The sequence below is a fragment of the Idiotropiscis lumnitzeri genome, chromosome 6 (assembly GCF_059441095.1).
Source record: "Idiotropiscis lumnitzeri isolate Australia: NSW breed Sydney's pygmy pipehorse chromosome 6, RoL_Ilum_1.0, whole genome shotgun sequence".
In the NCBI taxonomy this organism is placed as follows: domain Eukaryota; kingdom Metazoa; phylum Chordata; class Actinopteri; order Syngnathiformes; family Syngnathidae; genus Idiotropiscis; species Idiotropiscis lumnitzeri.
The window spans coordinates 1080945-1106401 of record NC_142396.1 but is presented as its reverse complement, the minus strand read 5'-3'; the positions used below and the strand labels follow the sequence as shown (position 1 = coordinate 1106401).

The 25457-nt window shown below is 41.3% G+C and overlaps 4 protein-coding genes across 12 annotated transcripts in view; 2 read left to right on the top strand and 2 right to left on the bottom strand.

Moving 5' to 3' along the window:
* Positions 1-826: 826 nt before the first annotated feature.
* On the bottom strand, positions 827-7415 carry LOC148334416 (F-box only protein 8-like). The gene is made up of 8 exons (XM_088299674.1): positions 7208-7415; positions 5980-6082; positions 5675-5758; positions 5405-5549; positions 5159-5285; positions 4887-5005; positions 4463-4659; positions 827-2747 (listed from the first exon to the last, which is right to left on the bottom strand). The coding sequence occupies exons 2-8, from the start codon at positions 6080-6082 to the stop codon at positions 2560-2562; spliced, it is 963 nt and encodes a 320-aa protein (XP_088155800.1). The 5' UTR covers positions 7208-7415; the 3' UTR covers positions 827-2559.
* A 237-nt stretch (positions 7416-7652) lies between these two features.
* Positions 7653-13266, top strand: cep44 (centrosomal protein 44). The gene is made up of 11 exons (XM_088298844.1): positions 7653-7771; positions 7909-8001; positions 8669-8816; positions 9138-9275; positions 10206-10280; positions 10399-10560; positions 10973-11101; positions 11323-11418; positions 11835-11909; positions 12328-12365; positions 12809-13266. Exons 2-11 carry the CDS (start codon positions 7910-7912, stop codon positions 12855-12857), a joined length of 1002 nt encoding a protein of 333 aa, XP_088154970.1. The 5' UTR covers positions 7653-7771; position 7909; the 3' UTR covers positions 12858-13266.
* Positions 13267-13900: 634 nt separating this feature from the next.
* On the top strand, positions 13901-18462 carry LOC148334414 (deoxycytidylate deaminase-like). The gene is made up of 6 exons (XM_088298840.1): positions 13901-14042; positions 14202-14301; positions 15245-15380; positions 16047-16163; positions 17199-17295; positions 17661-18462. Exons 1-6 carry the CDS (start codon positions 14002-14004, stop codon positions 17743-17745), a joined length of 576 nt encoding a protein of 191 aa, XP_088154966.1. The 5' UTR covers positions 13901-14001; the 3' UTR covers positions 17746-18462.
* A 376-nt stretch (positions 18463-18838) lies between these two features.
* The window catches only part of LOC148334413 (teneurin-3), a 106430-nt gene continuing 99811 nt past the window's right edge, over positions 18839-25457 (bottom strand). For all 9 annotated transcript variants that reach the window (XM_088299599.1, XM_088299596.1, XM_088299597.1 and 6 more), the window contains 6 exons: positions 24756-24958; positions 23947-24057; positions 22825-22967; positions 22612-22736; positions 21904-22034; positions 18839-20910 (listed from right to left, as the gene is read on the bottom strand). In XM_088299599.1, the coding sequence (XP_088155725.1) occupies positions 20155-20910; positions 21904-22034; positions 22612-22736; positions 22825-22967; positions 23947-24057; positions 24756-24958 (1469 nt within the window). In that variant the 3' untranslated portion in view covers positions 18839-20154. The remainder of the gene's footprint in view (positions 20911-21903; positions 22035-22611; positions 22737-22824; positions 22968-23946; positions 24058-24755; positions 24959-25457) is intronic.

Sequence of the window (25457 nt, the reverse complement as noted above, 5' to 3'; positions counted from 1 at the left end):
TATTATATTTCCCGTTCAGATACATATATAAATTCCCAACGGTCCAGGTTGTGCTTTCATATATATCGTGTGGACTCAATTATTTTTTTTTTTTAATGACAAGCATATCATTGTGAAGAAAATCAAAGATATCAACATGAAATATATGATGGCGCTGCCCCATTTATCCAAACTTCCGAAATAAAAACAAACGTGAGCTGTATATGTGTGTGACTTGTTCTTTTCATGTGGGGTGATTATGATCATTACTTTTTTTTTTTTTAAATCATTTTAAAAATGAACAAAATGACATTAAAGAAGGGGAAAGGCACGTCTGCGCGATGTTAGGTCGCGTATCCTTGCCCTCTACTCGCTTCTCATTTGCTGTGCATAAAAGCACATATTCCTTTTCTTGCTCTGTCTCTTTCTCTCTGGCGCACACACACACACAGAGAGAGGTCAAGTGTCAAAGGTCATATTGTGTCTGGAGAGGATTTAGTTTTGGGCTGCTTGATCTAGAACACACACACACACACACACACACACATTCATAAATACAGGCCTACCAAGGTGGCACACAAGGTTGGCGGATTGAGCCGCACCCAAGAGTTTAAGGAGCAGTATGTCTCCCTCACATCTTTTTGCGATTATTTATGTTTTCGTTCATGTTGCTACATCGGCCATGTTTAATACTACACTGATAAAAAAAAAAGAGACTAAATAGTTCAAGGTAAATTGTCTTGCAATATACACCGAGCAGACATTTCAAGTTTTGAAAACAGGCTCGACATATCTTGCCTAATATTTTCGCATGCACCTGAGCGAAAGTAGAAAAACGACAAACATGTTAGCAAAGGCAAGATTTAATAACGGGTCACATATTTATGTGATACATCGGGTCAGTGACAAAGCATTCTAAAGACAAAAAGAAATAAAACACAGCACATAAACGTCTTTCGTCATTTCAAAAAGCTCGACTTCATGACGTGTTTGCGTTTCATGGATCTTCGACACGACGAACGTTCGTAATTGCAGGTGAGCCTCGATTCAGAATCAAAGCAAGAGGCGAGTGACTTCCGTGAGTGAAGAGACGACAACACAAATTTCAAACAGGCAAGGCTACAAGGCTAACGGAAAAGGTTAAATAACACAAGTACTTCTCGACAACATGTCCGTTGCAAAGGGAACATTCATCGCTCATTGCCGACAAGCTCCAACTACGAGTCGAATTTCGAATTGTCACATTTATGAGCAATTCAAAATTTGAATGCATGTGAGAAAGGCCATTTCGAAAGTCTGGTGCTCCGTTCGGATTTCTGAGATGGACATTCTTCATGACATAACCAAGTATATACAAAAACAAAATCAAATATCTGACTGATTTCCAATGGTTCCTGTTTTTATTTTTGCTATTGCACGGGTCTTTGTCTTCTAGCTTTGAATAATTACAACAACAAAAAAAAAAGAAAATACAAAACATTTCTGCACTGCAAAGACTTTCGAACATTCTCTGTGGCGTTGGTTACACTTATTTTATCAGCGATTTATCGTTTCAGATACTTTTGGCATGGAACTGAACTTCACGACGACTGGATTTCACCAGCAGGATTTTCAAACATGTTAAATTGCAACTTTTCTGCCTTACTTTGCAAAATGGCAGCACAAAACTTCTGAGTTCTATGACAACTACTGCAGAAAATCCATCCAATCGATCCATTTTATAAACCAGTTGTCATCGTGAGAGATGCAGGCGAGCTGGAGACTACGCCAGCTGACTTTAAGCAAGAAGGGGGGGGGGCATTACTGTAAACAACTAAAGTCTTCATGTTCCTGAATTCACTCACATAATTATTAATCCATTATATATATATATATATATATTTATATTAGGGCTGCCAAAATTAAGTGTCAACTTTGGAGATTAATCAAAATTTTTTTTTAACACAGTTAAATATTTTAATATTTAACTCCAACACTGCTGGAGTGTGGTGCGTGAGCGCACAACTAAATTTACTGAATACAATTTGCGAATTGTCTCTCAGCAAATGCTTGTGAAGACGACTCCGTTTAGATCGTATTCAAGGATCAAAGAAAGCTATTAGAACAGTCTTTGAATTAAATGACTTCATAGTTGGTGATATTAGATTCATTCCAAGATATTATTCAAGTACATATCTGTTACAAGCGGCACAAAAAAATTGTTTAAAAAATGAATAATCACAATTAATTCCGGAAAGTTTTTGCACTTAAATAGTTAAAATATAAAATGTTATATATATATATATATATTCTGAGGGTTGATCCTTCCAACACGAGTAGTAGTACTTGATCAGTGCAGTGTCAGAGCTTATCTTGGTGGCTTTTATTCAAACCATCCTCCTGAGCTAGAAAAACCTCAGAACATTCAGATAATTTTGGTGGCAGCATCTCCCCCACAGTACAGTGGCATATTGATTTTTTTTTTTTTTTGTCTGTTTGAAAATTGCGTATAAATATTCCACACATTCCAGAGACAGTACGTATCGGAACCAATCCACCGATTCCTATTCTTCAGTGCATTCCGAGGGGTGGTGAGGTGAGCTACGCAGCCACGTGGCCAATCAAATAGATGTTGTCGTAAAGATGGCCCACAAAGTCATCCGAGACATTATGGGCCGCTCTCCGAGTGTTCCTGATGAACTCCCTCTTTGACATTTTGTTTTTGACGTGAGGGCTGGTCAGATCGATGGACAGCAGGATGAGACTGTAGCACAGCACATACACGGCATCTGCAAGCAACAAACAGCGTATGATGATTTCGCTCGACAGAAAAAAACTCAAGTTAGTTGGCTCCAATACAATATCATTCATTTTTATTGAGCGCTTTCACAACAGCTGCAGCCCATTTACTTACACAACTTTTAACATCATCTAAAAGTTTAAAATGGGTTGAAAGCACGTGGGACGGCTTAAAATGACTTTTTTATCCGAATGTTTGATAACACTTTTTTTCAGACGATTACTAATTATGAGTACAATTCTTTTATTCGCACCGATTCTGATACCAATTGACCGATACCACTCGTCCTTTTGATACAAAAACAACACGTGATTTTGAAGCAAGATCTTTTGTTTTTAGAATTTCGGAAAAAGAAAATTCAGTCCCTTTGCAAAACAGAATTTATGTTCAAAATAAAAGACAAACAACGCACCCTGATTTAAGATTCATTTGTAATAAATGGAGAAACGTGCAAAATAAAATTGTCAACTCCGTGAGTGTTAGTCTTTGTCCAAAATAAATTGAAATGCAAAATAATACACTTTCAAACGTTGCGACTGAAAAGTCGATATGGATGTTTTGTCCCCGTTCAAAATAAGAAAAAAAATGAATTAAAGATAAAATGGAACATCCAGAGGAGAAATGTTGTTCTTAAGAGAGAACTTGGCAGGCCATAAATATCAAATATTTTACATACGCTTTGTTTGCAGGCTACAAAACACCAGTGAATAAATAGTCACTGAAATACATGTTGCTCAAATTTCTGCAGCTTGAAAGGTAAAAGTGCTAAAATGGGGCGAAACGGTTCTGCTTTGTTTACATTTTAAAAATCTCCCAAAGCAAATGACAGCTGAAGGTAGCACAAAAAGTTCTGCGACATCAGTGAGGACCAAGCATCCGTCCGTCCGTCCATGATCCAGTCCCATTACGCTAATCCCAAAAGTAAAGCCAGGCGGTATTAGAGCCAATTCCAGAACGCAGTCCGGGAGGTAGCTGGACACATGGTCCGCTGACAATACTCAAACGAGGGATTTGTTGCTGATGCTGATGATATTTTGTGCTCCTAAGCAGAAAAAAAAAAAAGTGACACGGCCAGGGAAATGTGTGGTCTTCGTAATATCTGCTTTTAGTAGCCACAAAACTTGAAGTCACAATGTGGGTTTTTTTTATTTATTGAGTGTAAAAAGAAGCCGTCAAATTGGTTAAGTTTTCTATTTTTCAATTATGTTGCGTCATGACATTTGCATCATAATATAGATTTGACATACAGATTATGTATAACATTTTGAAACATAATAATAATAATAATTATTATTATAAAAGTGCCACTCAAGTGATGCCCGTAATTTTGTCATTCCACCAAAGCCGTTCAATTTATGATGCTTTTCTAAAAATCCAAGTGAATTTCTTTCCGATCCACCAAAATGTTGACCGAAATCTTTCTTTTACAAATTTAGTTTGGAATTGTGGAATGCATTTTGACCTCAGTGGGTTTTTTTTTTATTGAATCCATTTGTCAAAAAGTTGAATAATAATGATTAAGAAGTCATTTCCAATAGTATGTGTATTTCTTCCGCATCTTTTTTTTTTTTTTTTTTAAATACAGTGCTTTCACATCTACAGCTTGAACAAAGCGCTTTGCCATCAAATTCTATTGTTGATAGCGATAGGCCTAAAACAACCGGGCTGTTCAAGTTTTGAGCTAAAGCAGTGTTGGAGACTCACCAGGACTGAGACCCAGCTCTCGGACAAGACCGGGGTTGCAGGTACAAAACCTGTGGCTAAATTTGGTGATGAGTGTTTCCAGGTACTCTCCTCTCTCCTCTGGTGCGTGAATGTGTCGGAAGAAATCCCTCAGAGCGTTCGGCAGGAACTGATTGCTGAAGTTGTGAAGCGTGACCAGCTCGTCCAAAACATCCCGCCTGCACAGCAAGTCCAAGATACAATGCCGGCATTTTTGGACTTTTATAATGAACACAAATTATTCTGATTTGATTGAATGCGCACGCCAGATGCAAGATTTATGAAATAAGCTTACATTTACATTTGCATATCTATCGAATATATTGGAACAGAGTCATCTAGACGGCAACCTTGCCTGCCATAAACATTTGCAAGAGCGAATTCTCCAAACCACCTCGATGCTTACCTTTCATCCAAATAAATTCTCAGCATCTTCCAGTTGAGCCGTCTCGTGTAAAAGATGAACTTGGCCTGCTCGGTGGGGTGATCCACGAGTATGCCTTTCGACATGAAATAAGAGATACCCTATTGGAGGTTGGGGGGGGGGGGGGGAAGCAAGAGAGCGAGATCATACAAAGTACTTGTGAAGAGCGACACACACACACGCACGTGCACGTGCACGTGCACGGTGGCGGGGGTGTGTGGGACTCCTGATCTTTGATGTTTGCCATGCATTACCTCCTGCGGGTTTGCGTTGAACGTAAGGCTGCCTTCATCTAGTTGTAGATAAAGTCTTCTATATGAGAAACCAGCAGGCAGCCTTCTGTTGTAGATGGAGCAGTGACCCCATGTGGACTTGCAGAGCCTGGGAAATCAACGCAGGAGGGTTATCAAAAAGACTCATTTGGAAAAAAAAAAAAAAAAGACATTTACTGCAAACATATGGCAAAGTGCCATCGCAAGAAACCACTTCAATGTCCTCACCCCTGCCACAGATATTCATCATTTCCGAGGTCCTGCCACACGCAGCCGGCCAGACACAGGTCAGTGGCATTCAGATACGACAAGATGGTGATTCCCAACTCTGGCGGGAGCATCTCCAAATCTATAAAACCATTTTGTTCTTTTCCTACAACGACAAATAAATTGCAGGTTGACCCATACGGAAAAGTGAAAATGAGAGTTGGCTTTCCAAGCTGGAAATCGACACGTTCTCGTAACACTCGGCTCAGCGAGCATCCATTTTCATCCTACCTCCTCTGCGCGTTTTCAGCAGATGGTAGATGTCGGGGCCGTAGCAATGTTGAGGGACTCTTCGAAGTGTCCCTCCATGACTCCCTGGCAAAAATGCATTTTGATCTGTTAGGTGTGTTTGCCGTAATACATATAGATACTTTTTTCCCCACATTTTATGCAATGTCCCAACTTCATTGCAATTTGATTTTGTACATCTCAAGCACTGTCGGCCCAACGTTACCCGAATTGAAGAACGTCGTTAAAATCCATTTACAGACCACATCAGGTAGACTACACTACAAACACACTCGTGTGAGGTTTACCTTGCTCTTGTCTGGCTCCTCCTGTGTGAGCCAGTCGGTCGACAAGTTCTTCCTGAAGCTGCTGCTGTTGTCTGGGTGGCAGCCTCCACAGTGCCTGACCCATCTGAACGGTAGCAGTACGAGCCACGTCAGTTACGGTCCATGAAGCACAGCAATATGCGTTAAAAGATTACAAGAGACACTCTTCAAATCAAATTGTGAAAAAGGCCAACGTCTTTTCTGTTTTTGTCGGGAGTTCACAGACATTTGACCTTTTTTGACCTTTCAGCTTGAGTTCTGATCAGAACAAAAAAGATCACAAGATATTACGGCAGTCCTAAAGGCTTTACGCAGGCTCCCAATTAGCAGTAGAATAGATTTTTAAATTCTGCTGCTGGTTTATAAATCACTGAATGGTTCCTGTCCTGAATACATTCAAGAAATGCTGATTGAATAAAAACTCAGGAGGGCTCTGAAGTCTGCAAAATCAAGTGAAGTCGGTTAGTGGAGCCCAGAGTTCAAAGTAAACATGGTGAAGCTGCATTATTTTCTGATAATTCTCTTTGCATCCATGTCAAAACACATTCATTGTTGTAAATTCCGTAGAAGAAAGCAGCTGTGCTTTACAAGACAATATATTCTTCCTATTAAGTATTCTAACAGATTAAAGGCCCTGAAATGTTTTTATATATTTTATATATACATTTTGTATTCTTCCCCTCATTTTATTCATTTCTCATGTATTTGATGGTTATCTTGACTGGTAGTACTATTTGTTTTTGTATTTGTATTGATCACTACAATTGATCATTGTTGGCTGCGTTTGTATGATCAATCTTTTGCAATGGCGGGGCGCCTGAGGGGGGGGGGGTAAAGAGGCAACAACCAAATCAGTCTTTTTTACTGCACTGGCTGTCCTTCATTCGCCAGAAACGTCAGCTGTGTTGCATAAACAACCCGCGACTGTTGTAAACATGAACGTTGGCAGTTCCATCCCCGTCGGTAGGTAGACGCGTAGTCCCAACGTCTGTCCAATGAAAAACGACCTAAGGGTCACGTGTTTGTCCTATTTGTAATACTATTGGTTGTAAGCGCTTTCACTTGCTCTCAATTTGATGACTTAGCATTACGAGCGATTTCTAAATTGGGATAAAAACAATGTCGATTTATTAAGCGGTTGCTTAAATAGAGGTAAATTAATTCGTCTTTAAAATGAATGGCGGATGGCATTACAACATGAGACACCTACCTGAGTTCAAAGATTCCTGTGACAGCTCAGCTTGCACCCGAGCACAGCTGCAAATAAAGTTTGCCTTGCAGTGAGGTCTACTCAATTGTCATTTCATTGAGCTACCTACGAATAAACAGACACAAAGACTCCGCGATTAAAGCAAATGTTCCTTGGCTGCTGTGGAGTCGTCCATTCTGTCGATAACACCATTATCTTAGGTTAAACCCTCCCCCTCCTTCTCCTCCTCCTCTCTCTGTCATTCCTGCCCTCCCCTCGCCTACCTAATCACAAGAACTCACCCAACATACGCAAATACACTTTAAACTACAATATTTATTTATTTCTCTGACTATTTCATTTCTCAAATAATCATCCGTTAAAGTTATTCAGTTAAAATATCTTGAAACCACGACACAATAATTGTACATGACGTCCACGTCACTAAGCACCACGTGACAAGAGGGGCCAATCCTGTTGTGCCCTGTTGATACCCCGGTAGAAGCAAAAGTTCAAATTCCGGGTTGTCATTCGCGACGTAATTTTCAAAAGAGTCGGTTAACTTAAAGAAATAAGTCAGTTAAGGTAAGCACTGTGATTGATAACGTTCTCCTTTATCCACTTTTTATTAGAACCTGGCGGAATCAATACAATAGCTGCAGAAAATGTCACTTATGCTATTATTTATTTGACGTACGTTGTGCTTGTATTTTTATTTTGAGAATGCTGCCCGCTGGTGATGTGCAAGGCTGTCTTCGTAAACTGGAAAGTCTCTTACGAATCATAAAGTACCCCGGATATATCGACTACAATGGGTAAGACGTGAACTCTCGTCTTGGGCCAAAGTTGCCTACTTGCCATCAAAGGCAATGTACGCACAACACTGAATTTGAACATTTCTCAATCACTCCTCGTGATTTGAATAATTGTACGGTAGTCTGTAATTTTTGATCTCTTAACGTTCAAAAAGTAAATCATTTACTTGACGTGGAATGCAAGAACAGTGTAGTTTAGTGTTTTTTTGACGTGCCCAAATGCATCAATCGATTTTTTAAAAATGTATATATATTTTTTTTGACATGCCCAAATGCATTTGACAAAAAAATGACATCCAAAGTAATACTTAATGGCATATTAACCGTAAGCCAGTGTAAAGAACTTATTGTAGGGCGAAGTGAAGCCACCGGTGGCCATCTTGTGTTGCCACTCTCTATGCACACCAAACTTGAATGCATTAATTTCTCAATGGCATTTTAACGTTCTTTTCTGTCTCTACGACGTTAATATTTGGGATGTAATATGTGGCACCAGAAACCTAATTTAAATCATTAATATTTGACTTGTTGAACTGAAGAGTGGAAGATCATGTGTTAAATGCACATTTTATTCAACTTAAAAGATGGTTGTCAATACTGTTCGTTGTTGAATGTAATTTCCTCATGGTGGTTCTGTTTTATAACTTCAAATTCTACTTCACATCAGCCTTACCGAAGGAGAGCCCTCAGCTTTTCTGCCAATATTGAGCTTCAGTCTCACCACGTTTTCGCCACCTTTTGCTGAGCAACTCGTGGCGGCTGGGCTGGAGCTGACCGGCAAAAATGACCTGAGATTCACTGACACACTCTATAAGGTACCTCACTCTGGCACGGAATTGTTGCGCATGTATACGTTCTCAATTGGTCACACCAGCCACATCATTTGCTTGCATCCATTTTGTGTGAGCGTCTGACACATTTCCCACGTATTTGCACTGCCAGCTCTAAAACAATAGGAAATCCAAAACCATAATTCTCACTCTCTCACTCTCTCACTGTGCAAAAAAAAAAAAAAAAGAGGGCGATAAAAACTGACACTGTCAGTTTAACTACTTTTGCGATTTTAGACGATGTAGTGGACAATGAAACTGCAGAGCGCATAGCTGACAAAATTCAATAGATGTTTCTTTGTCAAGGTCCTGCGAGATATCTTCCACTACAAGCCAGTCGTGTCCAAGCAACAGTTCCTCCAGCGGGGCTTTGTGCAACGAAAGATTTCTACCCTTTGTGACATCATCGACTTGATCCTGAAGAGACACATGGAACTAAAAAAGGTACAGCAGACATTCAAACGTGTTGTCTTGTCCAAATGTCCTCGTCAGACTGCATTTGTGTTGCTTTATTCATGGTCCAAATCAGGTACGGAGGACAGTCATGGAATTTACTGCAAGTTGGATCCTCAGAAAGTAAAAGCCTCTGCCAGGGCCCATGTAACACTTGCGGAGAATGCTTAAAATCTAGAATACTTTAAACTTGTGTGACAGATTTAGAAAACAGCGCAGCACAGGCTTGGAATTTAGAAATAATTAGGTCGTGCTGCTCTGCTTTCAACCGCTTCTAAACATACTTTCCTGCGGTTTGTTTGTTGCAAACGTTCCTAAAAAGGTGCATCTTTACTAAACTAGCTCCGACTCCTCTCCGTCTTGACCGATTCAAACCAGCTCGTCTGCAACACTTTTTATGTATTTATTTACTTTAGTGGCAAATTAACGTTGTCGCTCAAGCGCGAGTGGATGAAAAATCCGTCTGGATTTAATTGGCAAAATGTGATTGAAAGCAGAATTTAGGGACATCTGTACTGGTGAGCTAAAGGCACCTTTTTGAGCGCGTTTGTTTCTGCAGCTCGTCAAGCGAATCGATGCCTGACGACATCGAGTGGACTGCAATCCTTGAGTTGCATCACGTGACTTAGAGCAAAATTAGACGGCAAATTGGTCGAAACAAAATTCATGCGGTTCTATGAATGGCGAGATATTAGAAGCGGTAGCAGAAGTTTCAAGATTTGGTCCCCAACTCCCGACAAGGTAAATGGACTTAATTGAAAGTAAACTTGATTCAACAAGAACTTGGTAAACATTTTATGACTTCCTCTTGAATGTCCTGCCGTGCCTCCGCAGGGAGGTGTTGTTTTCTTCATTTGCTCATTGTGTCTCTGAGCATCGGGTTGACGAGACCACATTGAGCTTTTTGGTGTGTTTTCTTAGCCCCGAGTCAGGAATCCGGTGTCCCACAAGGACGCAAGAGGAGCGGATCGTGCAAAACTGGCTACGCCAGAGAACGTAAGTCCAAGGATAAAACAAATTACTCTTCAAACCTGCCCAATGAGAACAAGGCTTTCTTGACAGTCTTGATCTTCGGACGGATATATTAATGGAGTCGAGGTGTCTTCCGTTTCAGGTTGGTGACTGGCACGTTGTGAATCATATGCAAAAAGACGACGCGTTGTCGCGTCACCGTGTCGTGCGGCCCTTGCCTGTCGACGTATATTCATCCAATTCTCTTGAAAATGGAAACGCAAACCTGACGGAAAAGAAGCTGGAGGAGGCCGACATTGGACACGTAAGTCAAGATATCCGATCTTATCTGACAAATTTCAGATGATTTTTGAGACGGCAGAGGGCGCTTTCGTTTTTGATGTTCCTTTTTGTGAAAATTGCGGCAAATTATATTTTGGACAAATATAAAATGAATGGCGAAAGTTTTTTTTTTTCAAGGGCTTTGGTGCTTTCTTTTCCAAATCATAATTTTATAATTTAATTTTTTTCATTTTTTATTTTTTATCTTGCGTCTTGGCATCACAATCAAAAGGATCCGAGGCTTGAATCGATGAAGAGCCATCCATTTTCTACCGCTTACCATTGCGCTTTGTTTTACGAAAGCAACTTTCCCTTATCAAGGCCCGATGTGTTCCTCATTCCAAACTTTGCACCAGCTAATGAATCAATAAATATGCGGTCGTTCTTTCTTTCAGTCTTCCAATATAGAACGAAGGCTGACTGTGATGGAAGATCAGATCGAGAGTCTTCTTTGTGGTCTTGAAAGGCTCAGTGACTTGGAAGCTCGTCTGGAGGAGCGAACGAGCAGGACTAACACAGAAAATGTAACGGGACACGTTTAAACTTTTTGTTTAGTCATAGTTTATTCATCTTTTAGGCTGATTATTTTGTTGGACTGATGATTTTTTTTTGTTTATATTAACACTTAAGCAAAGTGTTGCTCATAAGAAGGTCTCAGTCCCGAAAATGCGGAATTTAATCAAATGATTTTCTTATTTGATGTCCTCCTCTCACATCTCATCGTACTGGAATGCTGTTTCCGAAGGACCAAGAATTGATCACAATATCAAGAGAGAGCTGGGAAAATGTAAATGGTCGAATCCTATTACTGGAAACCAAATTGGAACTTGGACTCACAAAGGTAGGAAAGCACCTGAACAGATTTGACGAGCTGCTTGTCTTTAGTGTGCGCTAACTGTTGTGTTTTAGTTCAATAAAAAGTATTTTGTATTAACCCTAAAAAGTAATGAAATGTTCACTTTGTATGTGACTTTTTTAAAAAATATTATTCATTGAGAGCGAGAGCAGGAGTTTCATGCGACCATTCGTAAAAAACATTTCAAGACAACTCAATGTGCTCGACATCATTTACAAATACAAAAAGTTATTTAAAATGGAATCTTTTTTTTTTTAATCTGCAAATACAACAACAGAAAGCCCAGATTGTAGAGCATCCAAAATGAAATAGATCAGCCTCAAACAAAGCTTCAACAGTCTCCTCCTTTGTTGAGTGTCGTTCAAAGGGATGCTAAGCATGCCTCTTTATTTTTGTTGGAGGCGGCAAGTGTTCCTCCAACATGCGACGCATCGGCCCCGTGCTCCTCGTTCAGCTCCTTATCTGATGCTTCCAAGGTGAGAACGTTTAAGTTTTGTGCAAAATACCTCGACCGATTTTTAAAACTTCAATGCAAAGGCGACCTCAAATGTTCTTGACAATCATGTTTTATTTGCCTTCACGAGTCTAAACATGGCGTTCTGATTCGTTTTGCGTTTGTGGAATATGAACAAATGCAATATTATTTTTATTCCACTTGTGAACGCGCATAAAACATTTGATGGCAAGTATATTTTTGGGATTGACCTCCCTTTCAAAATAGAAAAATAAAGGTTGTAGTAGAGCTGAATTTGAAATGATTTAGTCTTCCAATTTTCAACTGGCAAAAACAAGCAAGCATATAAATGCAACGATTGTGTCTCATTCAATGATATCATCCAAATTGTCAATTAAATCTCAACTCATGTTTCTTCTCATAATTGAATCTTTGTCCAGGGTGATATAAAAGACAGACTAGAGAGGATCACCAACATGTAAGTGATGACTTCACTAAAGTATCATCATCCAATCTTTAGAGTGAAACTTTGACCTTGGTTCACAAACGTTGCAAAGCAATCGTTCCCAATCAAAAGAATGGAAATGAAATCTATCCGTTCCGGCCCCGGAACCGAGTCGATGCCCGGTAAGGAACCGGACGGTGGGGCCTCTCGTCGTGGCCTCCCATCAAGTCGCCCGAGGCTGAGCAAGGTGGCAGCCGCTCTGCCCCGCCAGCAACTGATTACCGGACGCTGATGGAAGTGCAAAAAGAGACATTTCTCTGGTTGTGAATTAAGTGCAAGCAATTTTGCCCGGTTTGCAAACTGGCGGAAAACCAAAGAAATATTGTCCGAAAGCCTTTTATTCTTTAACAGCTTAGTTTGTGAACCAAGGTTCCATTGTGCAAATATTTCACGGGTCTTTGTCTTGACATTTTTAGGTTGAAGACGACCTCGACACTCATGAAGAGTACAGACTCAACTACATGAGCTGCAATGAACGGACAGCACGATGGATGACTAATTAGCACGTGTGTCTTAGTTCAGGGGTTGTGGGTTTTGTATCGGCGTTTGTGTTTCATTCTATTTTAGCCGCATTTATCACTATTCAGAAATTAATTGTAAATTGTTGAATTTGTCATCTGTTGCATTTCTGTTTCTTTTTTTTTTATTTGCTCTTTTTTTTTTTTAAATGAAAGTCTCTACTTTAACTCTGCCACACTGATTGTAATGCACAAAACAGGTCATGCAATTTAACATGTCTATTTTATACCGTGTCATCGACACTTTATATGCAATATAACTAAGGGTAGTCAATGGTTGTTTTTGTTCATTTCAAATAGGTTCATCTAAGGTACTGTTTCATACCAAATAAAGAACATCTGTATTGAAAATTAAATCTAGTGGCGATGCATTTCTCTTAAGTATTCATTTATACAAAACACACTTCCGTAAGAACTTGTTAAAGAAGAATTTTGTCTTTTGTAAAATGGTGGACCACAAAAGGAGCCATTATGAAGTAACCAAGAATTTGCTAAAGTGTGTGTTCAAATTAAAGAACACAATGGTGGTCTTTTGGAATTATTTAGTTGTCAAGCAAACATGCTTGGTTTGCAATCTAAGAATCTTTGAATCCCCCTGGTTTAATATAGTTGAGCTCATATGTTTTTGTGTTCATTTACTCCTTCTAAATGATCAATTTTAGATAAAGCATTGTTAAACGTCCACACTCTGGTTGTAATAACAGCTAATAATAATTTAATTAGCCACTAGATGGCAATGTTACAACGGAGGGCGGACACAAAAATATTTTACTCCCCTTTAAGACTGACAGGTACTGTTGTGCAGTAAAACGGCTGAGAATTTACGCATATAATTAGATTTTCTGCTGTACTAGATAAGGGTTATGTTTGGAAAATAAATAATACGCGACACACATATAGGCTGAATGACAGTAGCATTTCATCTGGTTAATTTAGTTTACCTGTAAAACACAACTCAGGGGGAATAAAAGTGAATGGCGCGGGAAATGTCTTCCGGTTGCTGTTCGGTAAAGTAGGGAGTCAACAAACGCGCTGAACAAACGTTGTGAGTCTAAGTCAAGTTTTGGCTTTGCTGGCCTCAACGAGCAATCATGGAAAGCATTTCGAAGCAGAAAACTGACAATTGCAACAAGTAAGACGTGTTTCGTTTCGCGCAAGGCGACAACCTTCGGGAACACTTTACGTTTGTTGACGAAATATTGTCATTGGTGGAGAAATCAACGTCACGATGTGTGCTGGAGTCCCAATGACTTTAGTTTGAAAATTGTTTGATGTGCTTTCATCTCCGCAGCTGCATCACCAAGAAGAGGGAAGACTACCTGGAATGGCCCGACTACTTCATGGCCGTCGCCTTTTTGTCAGCTCAAAGGAGCAAAGACCCCAACTCACAAGTGTGTATTTCGTTTCCCACCTTTGCAACGAATTCTGGTTGTCGTTGCAAAAGCTCAAACCGATAACTTTGGCCTTAGCGTGCACTTGCAACGCACGTTCGTGTGCGCGCGTTTTCCTTCCAGCAACCCAAAGGCCGCCCCACTTCAGCTATTTCCAAGGAAAATCCTTACAAAGATGACACAATTCTTTGACAGCTCTCGGATTGGTCAAAACTAAATGTCACTTACATATCTTGTTGCAAATATTAAAGATCAGAAATTATAGCAAAATGCAGGACCTCACATTTTCTTTATTTCTGTTTCAGACGAATTTGGAAACCCAAAAGAGTCTGAATTAATTACGTAAAAGCAACATTTTGAAATGACCAAATTTTCACAAATAAGAGTCAGACTCATAATATGGACATTCAATTGTAAAATAAGGTAAGATTATTATGAAATATTTCATTTTTTAATATGAAATTATCATTAAATATTTCATCACCTTTATAACAATGTCATACTTTTTCAAATGATTACTTGTGTGGAGTTTGCGTGTTCTCCCCGTGCCTGCGTGGCTTCCCTCCGGGTACTCCGGTTTCCTCCCACATTCCAAAAACATGCATGGCAGGTTGAATGAACACGCCAAGTTGCCCCCAGGTGTGAGTGTGAGAGCGCATGGTTGTTCGTCTTTGTGTGCCTTGCGATTGGCTGGCAACCCGTTCAGGGTGTCCCCCCGCCTACTGCCCAAAGACGGCTGAGATAGGCTCCAAAAAGTTTCATCCACTTGTGTTTTCCTTTTGATGCTCTCTAAAGTCTTGTGGGATTTGCTGAAGTTTAGTGCGATATTCTGACTCCTTGTGTCATCACAAGCCTTTTGCAACTTTTGGGGCATTTTTTTTTTGTTAAAGTTTTGCGTAATGGTTGCCAAACTAATTGAAGGTGAATTTTTTTCTGATTGCAGGTGGGGGCCTGTATCGTGAACCAGGAAAAAAAGATTGTCGGTATCGGCTACAACGGAATGCCTAACGGCTGCGATGATGACCAGTTACCTTGGGCTCGGTCAGCGGACGACCGTTTGGACACTAAATATCCTTACGGTGAGAGTATAATAACATCATAAACATAATGTTCTTTACACGTCAGGTGAAACCCCTAAATGATAAAAAGCCCGAAAAAGGCAAATGTTAAATATTCCCTACAATTTCATACTGCAAAAAATGAAAAGCAAATGTCTTATTTTGATTAAACGCAAAATTAATCACGTTTCTTTTCATGATGGATGACAGTCATCTGAATAATTACTGTTGAGAAGCTGAAATCAGAGGACTTGGTTTTTCAAATTGAACAATTACTCGATTATTAAAATGGCGGTCCAATAATTTGACTTTTGACACCTCGCGTTAAAACGGATCACATTACAGGTGTCTCCAACTCGGGTCCTCAAGAGCCACTTTTCTGCATGTTTGAGATGTTTTCTCCTGCAACACACCCGATTCAAATAATCTGAATGCTTATTGGGCGCCTGCGGAACTTTCATTTGAATCCGGTGACACTCCTGTCGTATTATACGGGCCCAGTGTCCGTTCTGGCAGGGCCGCCACAACGAAACAAAGAGGCCATCTATTTGAGTTTTTCTGGAATTCCATTCAACGCAACGTCGCCCAGAAAGTCGGAATGTTAAAAGTGCTTCTTGACAATCAACTGAGTTTGCAATCAGCTGGTCCGCAGGTGGCTTGTGCTAATCACCAGTTTGTGTCCCGCAGTTTGCCACGCAGAGCTAAATGCCATCATGAACAAGAACAGTGCCGATGTGAAGGGCTGCACCATGTACGTCGCACTCTTCCCGTGTAACGAGTGTGCCAAACTCATCATCCAAGCAGGTCGGGATCGGCGACGCGCTTTGCACACTCGACACGATCGGACTTCCCTTTGACGTGATTACATTATCGGCTGGCTCATTTTGATCTTAATCGTTCGTTAGTGATGAGCTGTTTCCGAAACACTCCCGGACTGGAGAGAGAGAATTACAAACCCGTATGATGAGTTTTCCCCTTCAGTAAAACCAAACTGCTTTAAATAACCGAGAGGCTGCAGACATTTACCCAAACGTTTTCCCCCCTTCTAAATACGTACCCTGTGTCTGGGTGGTCAAGTCATTTCAAAAGTGAAAAATTAACTCATTTATTCCCAGACGTTTTTTTTTTCTGAAGATATAAAAACTTGGAGCTCGGACGCAAACGACTAAGAGAGTCATCGCCAGTGATGAGTCGTGAATCTTGAAGTACAACCCGAAGGTCAAACGCCAGCGCCTTCACTTTTCGAGTCCGAAGGAAGCAAGACGGTCAAAGATGTGTTGATGGCGTTCTTCCGCGTGAAGGATGGGCATCGTCTATCGAGCCATCCTGCAGTTTTTGCTTCGTTCATTGCACAAGAAGAGGCGAGACATTGTTACCACGACAACGCCTGCTGGCAATACCGTATGCTTCCGATGCTAGAGTGCCGTGTAAGGCGAGCCCCCGACTCACCTGATCTGTCTCGGTGTGATTTAAAAATACGAAATAAAAAAAAGAATCCACGCCCAACCTCAAACGTGGGTCATCAAAGGCGCTCGTTTTACGGAGGGAAATGACATCAAGATGCACGTAACCACCGCAGGAATTGTTTTGTGCAGAGAAAGCTTGGAATGATTACAGTGGGATACTTATGAAGGGGAGAAAAAAAACTGGCATTTGGATTTGAATTTTTTTTTTTTTTTGGATTCGGAATATATATTTTTCTTTTTTTTAATTTTGGATTTGAAAGAGTCTTTTAAAAAAAAAAAAAAATTCAAATATATAGTCCTGGAACTTTTCTGACAAATCATTATTAATTAATTTATTGTTGTTGTGCGTGGTTGCTTTATTGCGCTTGTCCAGGAATCAAGGTGGTGGTCTATCTTTCTGATAAATACCACGACACACCCGAGATGATTGCGTCAAGAAGATTACTCAACATGGCAGGAGTACAGTTGCAGTGAGTTTCCTTTTCATGTGTTTCGACTTCATAATTGCAGCTTTGGTGTTCCTCTCAAACACGTCACTTCTTCTTCTATTTTGGCCTTTTAAGTGGCAAGATCCAAGGCCAACATTTTGTACAAAAATACCGAGCAATAATGTGACTTTAGTTACGTAAGAAGCGCAAGATTAAATCACCAAATGTGATTGTTTTTGTATGGCTAGTTTGTTTAGTTTTTTTTGCAACACCATCACAGATATTTTGTGGGCAGGATGAAATTCAAACTTTTTTTTTTTTCACTTCAACAGTCTATTAATTCGACACATTTGCTTGTTTTCGTGGCCGTTTGTATGTTTCAATTTGCTCTTGTTTTCTTTTGTTAGGCAATTCAAGCCGAAAAGGAGTGAGATTACAATTAATTTTAATTCCATAAACCACTCAATGGCGTTGGACAACTCGACCAAGTGAGCTTGCAAATTTCTGTTCTTGGGCAGCCAAAAAGTTGTAATGTCATTTTTTATTTTTTTTTTAACTCTGCATCTTTGTTCTGTTTGACAAAATGCAAATTACTTTCTTCTGTATCCTGGTTACCCTAAAAATATTTTAGAATATTGTCACATTTTTCAATGAAATTGAGAGGCACCGACAAGTCTACAGATTTTAATTTTAAAGAACTTTTAAATTGTACTTTTCTTTTTTTTCTTTTTTATGTACGGTATTTTTTTATTTTTTTTTTTAATCCAATTGTGTTTCCAGACAAATGCAAAGGAGGAATATTGTTACTTGACATTTTGTTTATCATGGAAGTTGAAATTCAATTTGTAACCAGGAGAGGCGGCGATTTTGAAGAGCGTTTGTCAGTAGCACAAAAAGCTGCAAGACTCACTCACGATTTGATTTGCATGACTGTAACTCTGAAATCATGGCATGTGCTCCTTCACAGTTATAGAATGCCTTCCAAGCCTTGATTTAATTTATAACTATGCTGTATATAGTAACGTATAAGAACGTTAAAGCTTTCCGCTGCACTCTCATGATTTTCACGTGCATTTTCTTTTGTGAGCGCTGGCGATGCAGTCTTCAAACTCTCCGATAAATATCGTTGAATGTCAGTGGACTTTGTGTGCCTTTCTAAATTTGATATTGGCCGTTTTCTGCAGTTGTTCAATAAATATACCAAAAGTATTTGTCCCTCATGTTGTCATTAAAATATGTTTTTTTTTGTTCAAGATTATTGCATTCTAAATGATTGCTGTTAAAATCTTAATAGTTTATGTCCTGAAAACATGTTTTCAGAATGACACCATTTAATTGAAATGCCTTGCATCTTAAAACGCGACCTGTGTCTTAAAATCCTCCCTGGGAACCCCAACTATTTTTAAAACCTTGCCTGGGCACCCGACCTGTGTTTTCAAGCTTGAACTCATTTTTAAAGGGCGAGCTGGCAATGGGGCGTGTGCGCCGTAGTGGGAAGGAAGTAGTCTTGGCTCCTTTGAAGTAAAATCGTGGTGAGTAGATGAGCTCAAACTAAACAAAAGAACAGCAAGAAAGAAAGAAAAGGGACTTTCAAAGGTTTTATTTATTTTTTACTGTAGAAAGAAACACTGTACATAAATTACGTTCTCTGAGAAGTCCGGTGGAATTTCTCAACCTTCAACATAAAGATGATAAAGCCAGAACACGTCAACTTGCCTCAATTGTCTGCGATGAAGTAAATGCTCAGTTTACGTTATCGTGTCCTTGAAAACGATTCAGATTGCTTTCCCACCCCTGAAAACCAAAACGCGCGCGCACACACACACACGAGGAAAACTCTCTAAGAGTACAAAGAGCCACAGCCGATAGAAAAACATACACACCGATGATTGTTGTTTATTGTTACTCCAAGTCACTGATGGCGATACACTCTCCTCTCGAAGAGAAACAAGCAAAAATGTCGAGAGAAGCAACAATCGTGACGACTCACGGAAACCCTCCCCCTTGCCCCTCCCCCTCCCGCCTCTAAAAGCCAAGACAACGTTTCTATTGCAAGCAAGACTACCAACTTGGAGAGATAAAAGCACAAGTTCTATGCATTCGAAGACTGAGTCACATTTTGCAGACTTGCTGGACTCTTGGGAGAACCGCAAACAGCCTATTTTCTTCACGGAGCGCTTGATGGAGTTCACGTGAACTCACCAAACACGTCAAACGAAATAGCAGTCAAAATGTCCCGTTTTGTTCTGTCCGTTTCTGCGTTTACAATCATCGGAAGTTTTTTTTGGCTTCCCCTCCCTCCTTTTTGCCAACGCAATACAATGTTTCGATTACAATACAAAACAAAAATATTCAAACCCATATATCCTTGACTTTTCTCCGTACAAATCATGTGCTGTTCTCTCTTGGAGAGAGTTCACGACAGTTCTGTCCGATTGCGCCAGCCATAAAAAAAAAACAAAAAGACATCAAAGACACCCGTCTCAACATTGGCCGGTGGGGGCCGAAACGCGGCGGTCAAAGTTCCATTTGTTTGGTTTCAAAGTGTTGAGATGCTTGACGACTCATTTGGCCCGCGGCGGACGTCGAAATCGGAAAAGCGGCCTCGGCTTCCGCTGACGTGGCACGGCGTCGGGCTCGGCCCCGCCTTCCAAACGGAGCGAGTGAAAGAAAGGGAGGGACTTGCATGCGTGTGCTGCTTGCGCGAAGGCCGATCCCAAAAGGAAAAGATTGTTATTGTTCGACATTCGTCACATGGACCTGATTGATTCATCACGGTTGGCGCGCCTTTTTGTCCTCAGAGAAAAATAGATTTGCCAACGTGGGAGAGGGGGGCGCTTTTAAAAGGGAACTTGTTTTTTTGGAGTCTCCGACAGTCCTCGGTGTGGAAATCCAGCCCTGTTACCTCCTGCCGATCTCACTCTGACGTAAGAACTGGATGTTGTTGGCGCTGTCGGCGAGCTCCGGGTACTGCTCGATGGACAGCACGTAATAGCCGTCGTAGCCCAAAACCTTCCCGCCGCTCAGCAGCTGCCTTTTCTCTCCCTCGGTCCACAGGCGAACTCCCTCCTCGCCATCTCGGACGCGCTGCTGCTCGCGGCTCCAGGCGCTGGTCAAGGCCCTCTGCCTGGCCTGCTCCAGGACGCGCGCCTTCTCCTCGTCCAGCGTGGTCCCGTAGCGCACGTGGAGCGCCAGAGCGCCGTACTGCAGCTCCACATCGGCGAAGCGCCGCGTGCGGCCGTTCATCACCGTGGTGGACTGCGACACGGTCACGTTCACGCCGTTCTCCAGCGCTTTACGTCCCGAGGTGAGCCGCAGGGCGCTCAGGTCGTTCTCGGGCAGGCCGGTCTTGATCAAGTAGTGCGTGTCCCGTCCTTCCACGGTAAAATGCAGATCGTCCAGATAAAAGGCGTTGTTTAAGACCGCCGCCACTTTGATGCAGTCCTCGTTGGCGATGTTGAGCGCGCTGGTCACCACGCGGCCTTGGATGACGGCGAGCATCACTCCTTTGCCAATCAGAGACTTGATTGTGGCAAACCACAGCCACGGTTTCGCCCGGCCCGCGTGGCGTCGGCTCAGCTGGATTTCGGGCATCCGCTCGAAAGACAGGAAGGCCCGAGACTGACGAGTCACCTCCTGCTGGACACCCGAGATGGACTGTCGGAGAGGAGACAAACGCAGGTGAAGCTCCGTTCGGCTTGACATAAAAATACACCGGAAGCAAGCGCCTTGTTTTCAAATGACAAAGAAGCTGGGCGATTTCACACGTTCATTTTTTTAAAAAAAATATTCTTTAGTAACGTCTTTAGTGGAAAAAGCAAAAACAAAAGAAAGTCACTTTCCTTGGACTTGACATGCGTTCAATGACCGCTCGCAAAGTTGGACATCTGATAACGTGTGCATTCAATGCATCAAACAGATCGAAACGACACATCGCAAAATCATGCCAGCTTTCTTACACGTTGCGCCAGGTGGGTTTTCCAACGAGGGTTCAGATGGGTGTGGTCACGTGACTCGACGCGCTGTAGCCGTCTTAAAGGGGCACGAACATTGCCACAGAAAGAAAAGACTTTTCTTTTCTTTTTTAAACACCGAATTTACCGACATGGGCAAAATGACGTCGGTCAATAATAAATTTCGGTCACGGTAAATTTTCGCTTTATTGCCCATCCCTACGGGGGAACAATGATTGTCTTTCCTGGATGGCTTTTCTCGCCTCATTTGCGCTTTCATTCTGTCGTCTCCACGTTGTGCTTTCGTGCGCTTCCCCTCCTCAAATTGACTCGTGTTATTTACACTCAATTGCTTTCAGACACGTCCCAAATTTCTTTGTTGATGTTGATTTAAGTTGTCTACTACGTCTGCCGTTGACTTTTATTGGCTTTGAGTCAACGACTGTATTAAAAATGGTCAATTCATTGATGTGACACGAAAAAAAAAAAAAACGTTTCTTTTGAAGTACAAATGTGAATAATAATTTTTGTTTTGGTAAAGCTAAACTGAAAAGGCGTATATACGATGTTTTGATTTTGTCAAAGTCCGCCGCAGTTTGAAAGACCAACATTTTCTAACCGCTGTCAAAAGTTGATTTTGGTGTCGACGGGCTGGAATGTTGGTTTTGGGGTCGAATAAGAATCATCGTTTACGCACCGGCAGGTCATCCCACAGCTGACTTTTCTTCATCTCCAACGACGGCTGCGTCAAGTCAAATTTTGGAATGGGGAATCCCGGAATGGCGTTGTGAAGATGGAATCCAAAAGTCACCAACCAGATGTTGACATCTCAAGAGAAAAACAAAAAGAAAACGGCCTTAAAAGTCAACGTTGTCAATCATGCTGCACTCGTCACATCGAAAACAAGACGTTCATTTGATGCAATTTTTTATTCCCACGTGGTCGAGAGGCGAGAGCAATCTCAGCTCAAGCGCCACTTTCCTTCGTACGGTTTATCGGTGCGGTCACGCAAACTACGAATGCGGAACGGCTCTTTTCTGTTGTCAGCGGGCCGCCGAACGCAAAGAGGATGAGCCTCGTTGGTTTGGACGAGTGAGCGAAACGGCAGCGATGCCGCCACTGATCAAATTGCAAAGTTTGTCAAAAAGAATTGGTAGGAAAACCCACTTGCTCTACTTCACTTCTTTCCACAAGAAGAAGAATATATTTTTCAACACAAGCACACAAACGTGTCCGAAATGATTCCAACTGGATGGCGGCGATGAAGCCGCCGAATGCGCCCGTGGCAAGCCCTCGCAAGCGCGTAACCCGATTGAAGTTACGTCATGACAGGCCGGGATCGCGATAAACGTCGAGTGTGCGTTTTTGCGCACGACATTCTCTGTACTGCACGTTTGAGTGGTACCTGTCACGTATTCTTTGACTTGATGGATTTTGCTGATGGGGTTGTTGCTTTGGAACATGTAAAGATTGAAAGGCTGAGGGTCTTTCCCAACTCTGGTCCAGGTGCTCACGTCCGGGGTTGTCCACCTTCGTCACCAACAAAGCGGTTCCATAAAGCGCAAGCGCATCTCACGCGCAGAACAAAGTGAAGAAGATGAAGTCGGGGACGCGTTACCTCCCGGCGGGGATGTCGTAATCTCTGTCTCCGAAATGTAGCAATCGCGTCAGAGGATCGTACAAGCCTCCATGGAAACCGATGACCAGCACAAAGTCCGGGTTGGAATCAAAATAAATCTCACCGTACGCCGTGTACTGCACCTGAACATTTGAAGAAAGAAAAGCCTGCAGTCATTTTGAAAATGAATTGCGATAACCAACACATTTATGTAGTCTCCTCCTTAGCGAGGACTGAAAGTGGCAAAATTAAAAGAATAAATACACCACCAAATGTTTCACTAAAATTGCCATGAAAGGTTTCATTTATTCATTAAATGCATCATTAATGAAATGATCAATGATTATAAGTAAAGAAATCTATATCATTATTTGTGTATTTAATTATCGCCTTGACTTGATGAGCAGCCAACCAATCAGGTGTTAGGACCAGCCCACCAAACTTTGGTGGGCGTGTTTGACAGATCAAATTCATTTATGAAACATTGCAACGTGGCCCCGTGAAATATTTAATCACAGAAATAATTCATTGAATACAAAAATAATTAAATACAGAAATAATGATATCATTTTTTTTGCATATACTCATTGATCATTTTATTAATGACACATTTATTTATTTAATTCCATATTAAATGAAGAAATGAATTAATGATGAATGATGATGTACCTTTCATGGTGTATTTCTTTCTTTCATTTGGCCACTTTCAGTCATACATAGCCCCGCCTCCCACACACGCACACGCACGCGTGCGCTCTTCCTTCACACTTGATTCTCCGCAAATTGGCGCATCAGAGGCGTAACAGTCGAGCCAGGATTTATTCGTCTGTCCCTTTCAGACGAGTCCCACTAAAAAGGGCTTCTTGCCAAGGAGCATGTGCGCGTTGCACGCGGTTGACGTGAGTTGCCTCATTTGCATAATTTGATGCATCTAAATGGCAGCGTGACAGCGACAATGGCTTGCAACACAAAGAGCACAAAGTATCGGGTGTTTGGCTTTGGCTCTGTTGATATGACGTAGGAAGAACGCAAGTTGAACCGACCCAAGCGCCGCCATTCGGCACGGGACGGAGTGGCGGAGTGGCGGAGGAATGGTGCCAGTGCGGAAGAGATGACGTGTACCTGCTTAAGTAAGAGTCCATTGTTGCTGAAGACAGCCAGCGGGGTGCCGGTGTTATCACATGCGATGTAAAACTCTTCTCCACTGCTGATCTCCATTGCAAAAACGTGGCCCTGTGCGAGAAACATTTTTTTCATAAAAAAAACAAAAAACATGGCCTTTTGTTATAAACATTTTTTTATTAGATACAATTAAATAAATGCTATTGTTGTTCCAACTCATAATCGCAGTTTTGCAATTGGAGCCTAATTGATTTTGGCGCTTGTGGTGCGACAGAAATTACAGTACACAAATCAACAGCATGTGTTTGAACAATATATTAGTTTGATTCATTGGGGCCGCTTCAAAAAAAACAAAACCCAAGCTTTTCTTCGAATGCAAATTGTGTACAGTCATTGCATTTATTTCCGGTCTCCAGAGGGGAGCTGGCGACCAACAGACGCTCATAAATTCAAAGCGGAGAGCAACTTCGACAGACAGTAAGGCATTTCTTTTTCTTTCTGAAATTCACGACTCCCCGTGGAGAGCAACAGAAACAAGTTGGAAGACATGAGCACATCAACCTCGTGCACAAAACGATGCAGTGCAAAAGAAAAGTTGTGGTGATTTGGACACAAATTTACACGTTAATTCATCTCAAAACCTTTGCGAGAACAGATGTCAGTAAAATGTAAATAAACAACTGCAATGATTATGAAGAACATTTTTCTACAAATGTGTGAGTCTTTGCTTTTTTTCCCCCCATACTTAAAAAAAGCATTTTAAAATCTTTTTTCTTGACATGACTTGCGTCCTGTTCATGCGTTGTTACCTGCAAGTCGTAGTAAAAGGAGGTGATTTCGGAGCTGGAGTGGTTATAAACGTGCGTGATCCTGGTGGGGTAGTTGAGGTCGGCATAGAAGAACTGCAGATGTTGTCCGAGGCTGTTCCTGGCGGCCACTCGCCGACCCAGCCCATCGTAACGGTACCGGATGTTCCAACCGGCGGCTTTGCTGTACACCCGAACGAGAAGACCTGAGCACAAGCGAGCGGCAAAACAACAGCTTTAGGCGCAACGGGAAAGAGGCCACGTGGGAAATTATTCAGTGGCCTCAAATTGTGCCAGGAGGTTGAAAATGGACATTCAGACGAACGCGGTCGTTGGACTTTTTCAAATAAAGTTTAGGACGCAAACGACATCATATGGAAAGGTCACAACGATCGTAAAAGCGAGATGAAAATCTGGAGTCGTCTTAAGAATAAAGTTGTTGTTTTATTGTTGGAGTTTGTGTCACTGTCAGACATGATCGATGCTGTTTTTCAAATTATTTCGTGGTTCGTGTGCACGATGGAGACAGAGACGCTAATATTAACGATACAAAAGTCATCTGGATGTTTGTTAAGGTTTTTTTTTTTTTTGCATTATAACTTTTTGTCGCTCTAAGCAGGATAAATAAGAAAATCAAAAGGAATCATTTGGATTTTTTTTTATTTCAAAAAATGACATGAGAGCACCGTTTTCTGAAAGTTGAAG

Coding starts and splice junctions, on each gene's coding strand:
- LOC148334416 (XM_088299674.1), bottom strand. CDS start 6,082: ATGGGTCAGGCACTGTGGAGGCTGCCACCCAGACAACAGCAGCAGCTT. Junction 5,550..5,674: donor GCTGAAAACGCGCAGAGGAG/GTAGGATGAAAA, acceptor TTGTCGTTGTAG/GAAAAGAACAAAATGGTTTT. Junction 5,006..5,158: donor TCAACGCAAACCCGCAGGAG/GTAATGCATGGC, acceptor AACCTCCAATAG/GGTATCTCTTATTTCATGTC.
- cep44 (XM_088298844.1), top strand. CDS start 7,910: ATGCTGCCCGCTGGTGATGTGCAAGGCTGTCTTCGTAAACTGGAAAGT. Junction 11,102..11,322: donor GCAGGACTAACACAGAAAAT/GTAACGGGACAC, acceptor CTGTTTCCGAAG/GACCAAGAATTGATCACAAT. Junction 11,419..11,834: donor TGGAACTTGGACTCACAAAG/GTAGGAAAGCAC, acceptor TTTTTGTTGGAG/GCGGCAAGTGTTCCTCCAAC.
- LOC148334414 (XM_088298840.1), top strand. CDS start 14,002: ATGGAAAGCATTTCGAAGCAGAAAACTGACAATTGCAACAA. Junction 14,043..14,201: donor AAAACTGACAATTGCAACAA/GTAAGACGTGTT, acceptor TCATCTCCGCAG/CTGCATCACCAAGAAGAGGG. Junction 16,164..17,198: donor CAAACTCATCATCCAAGCAG/GTCGGGATCGGC, acceptor GCGCTTGTCCAG/GAATCAAGGTGGTGGTCTAT.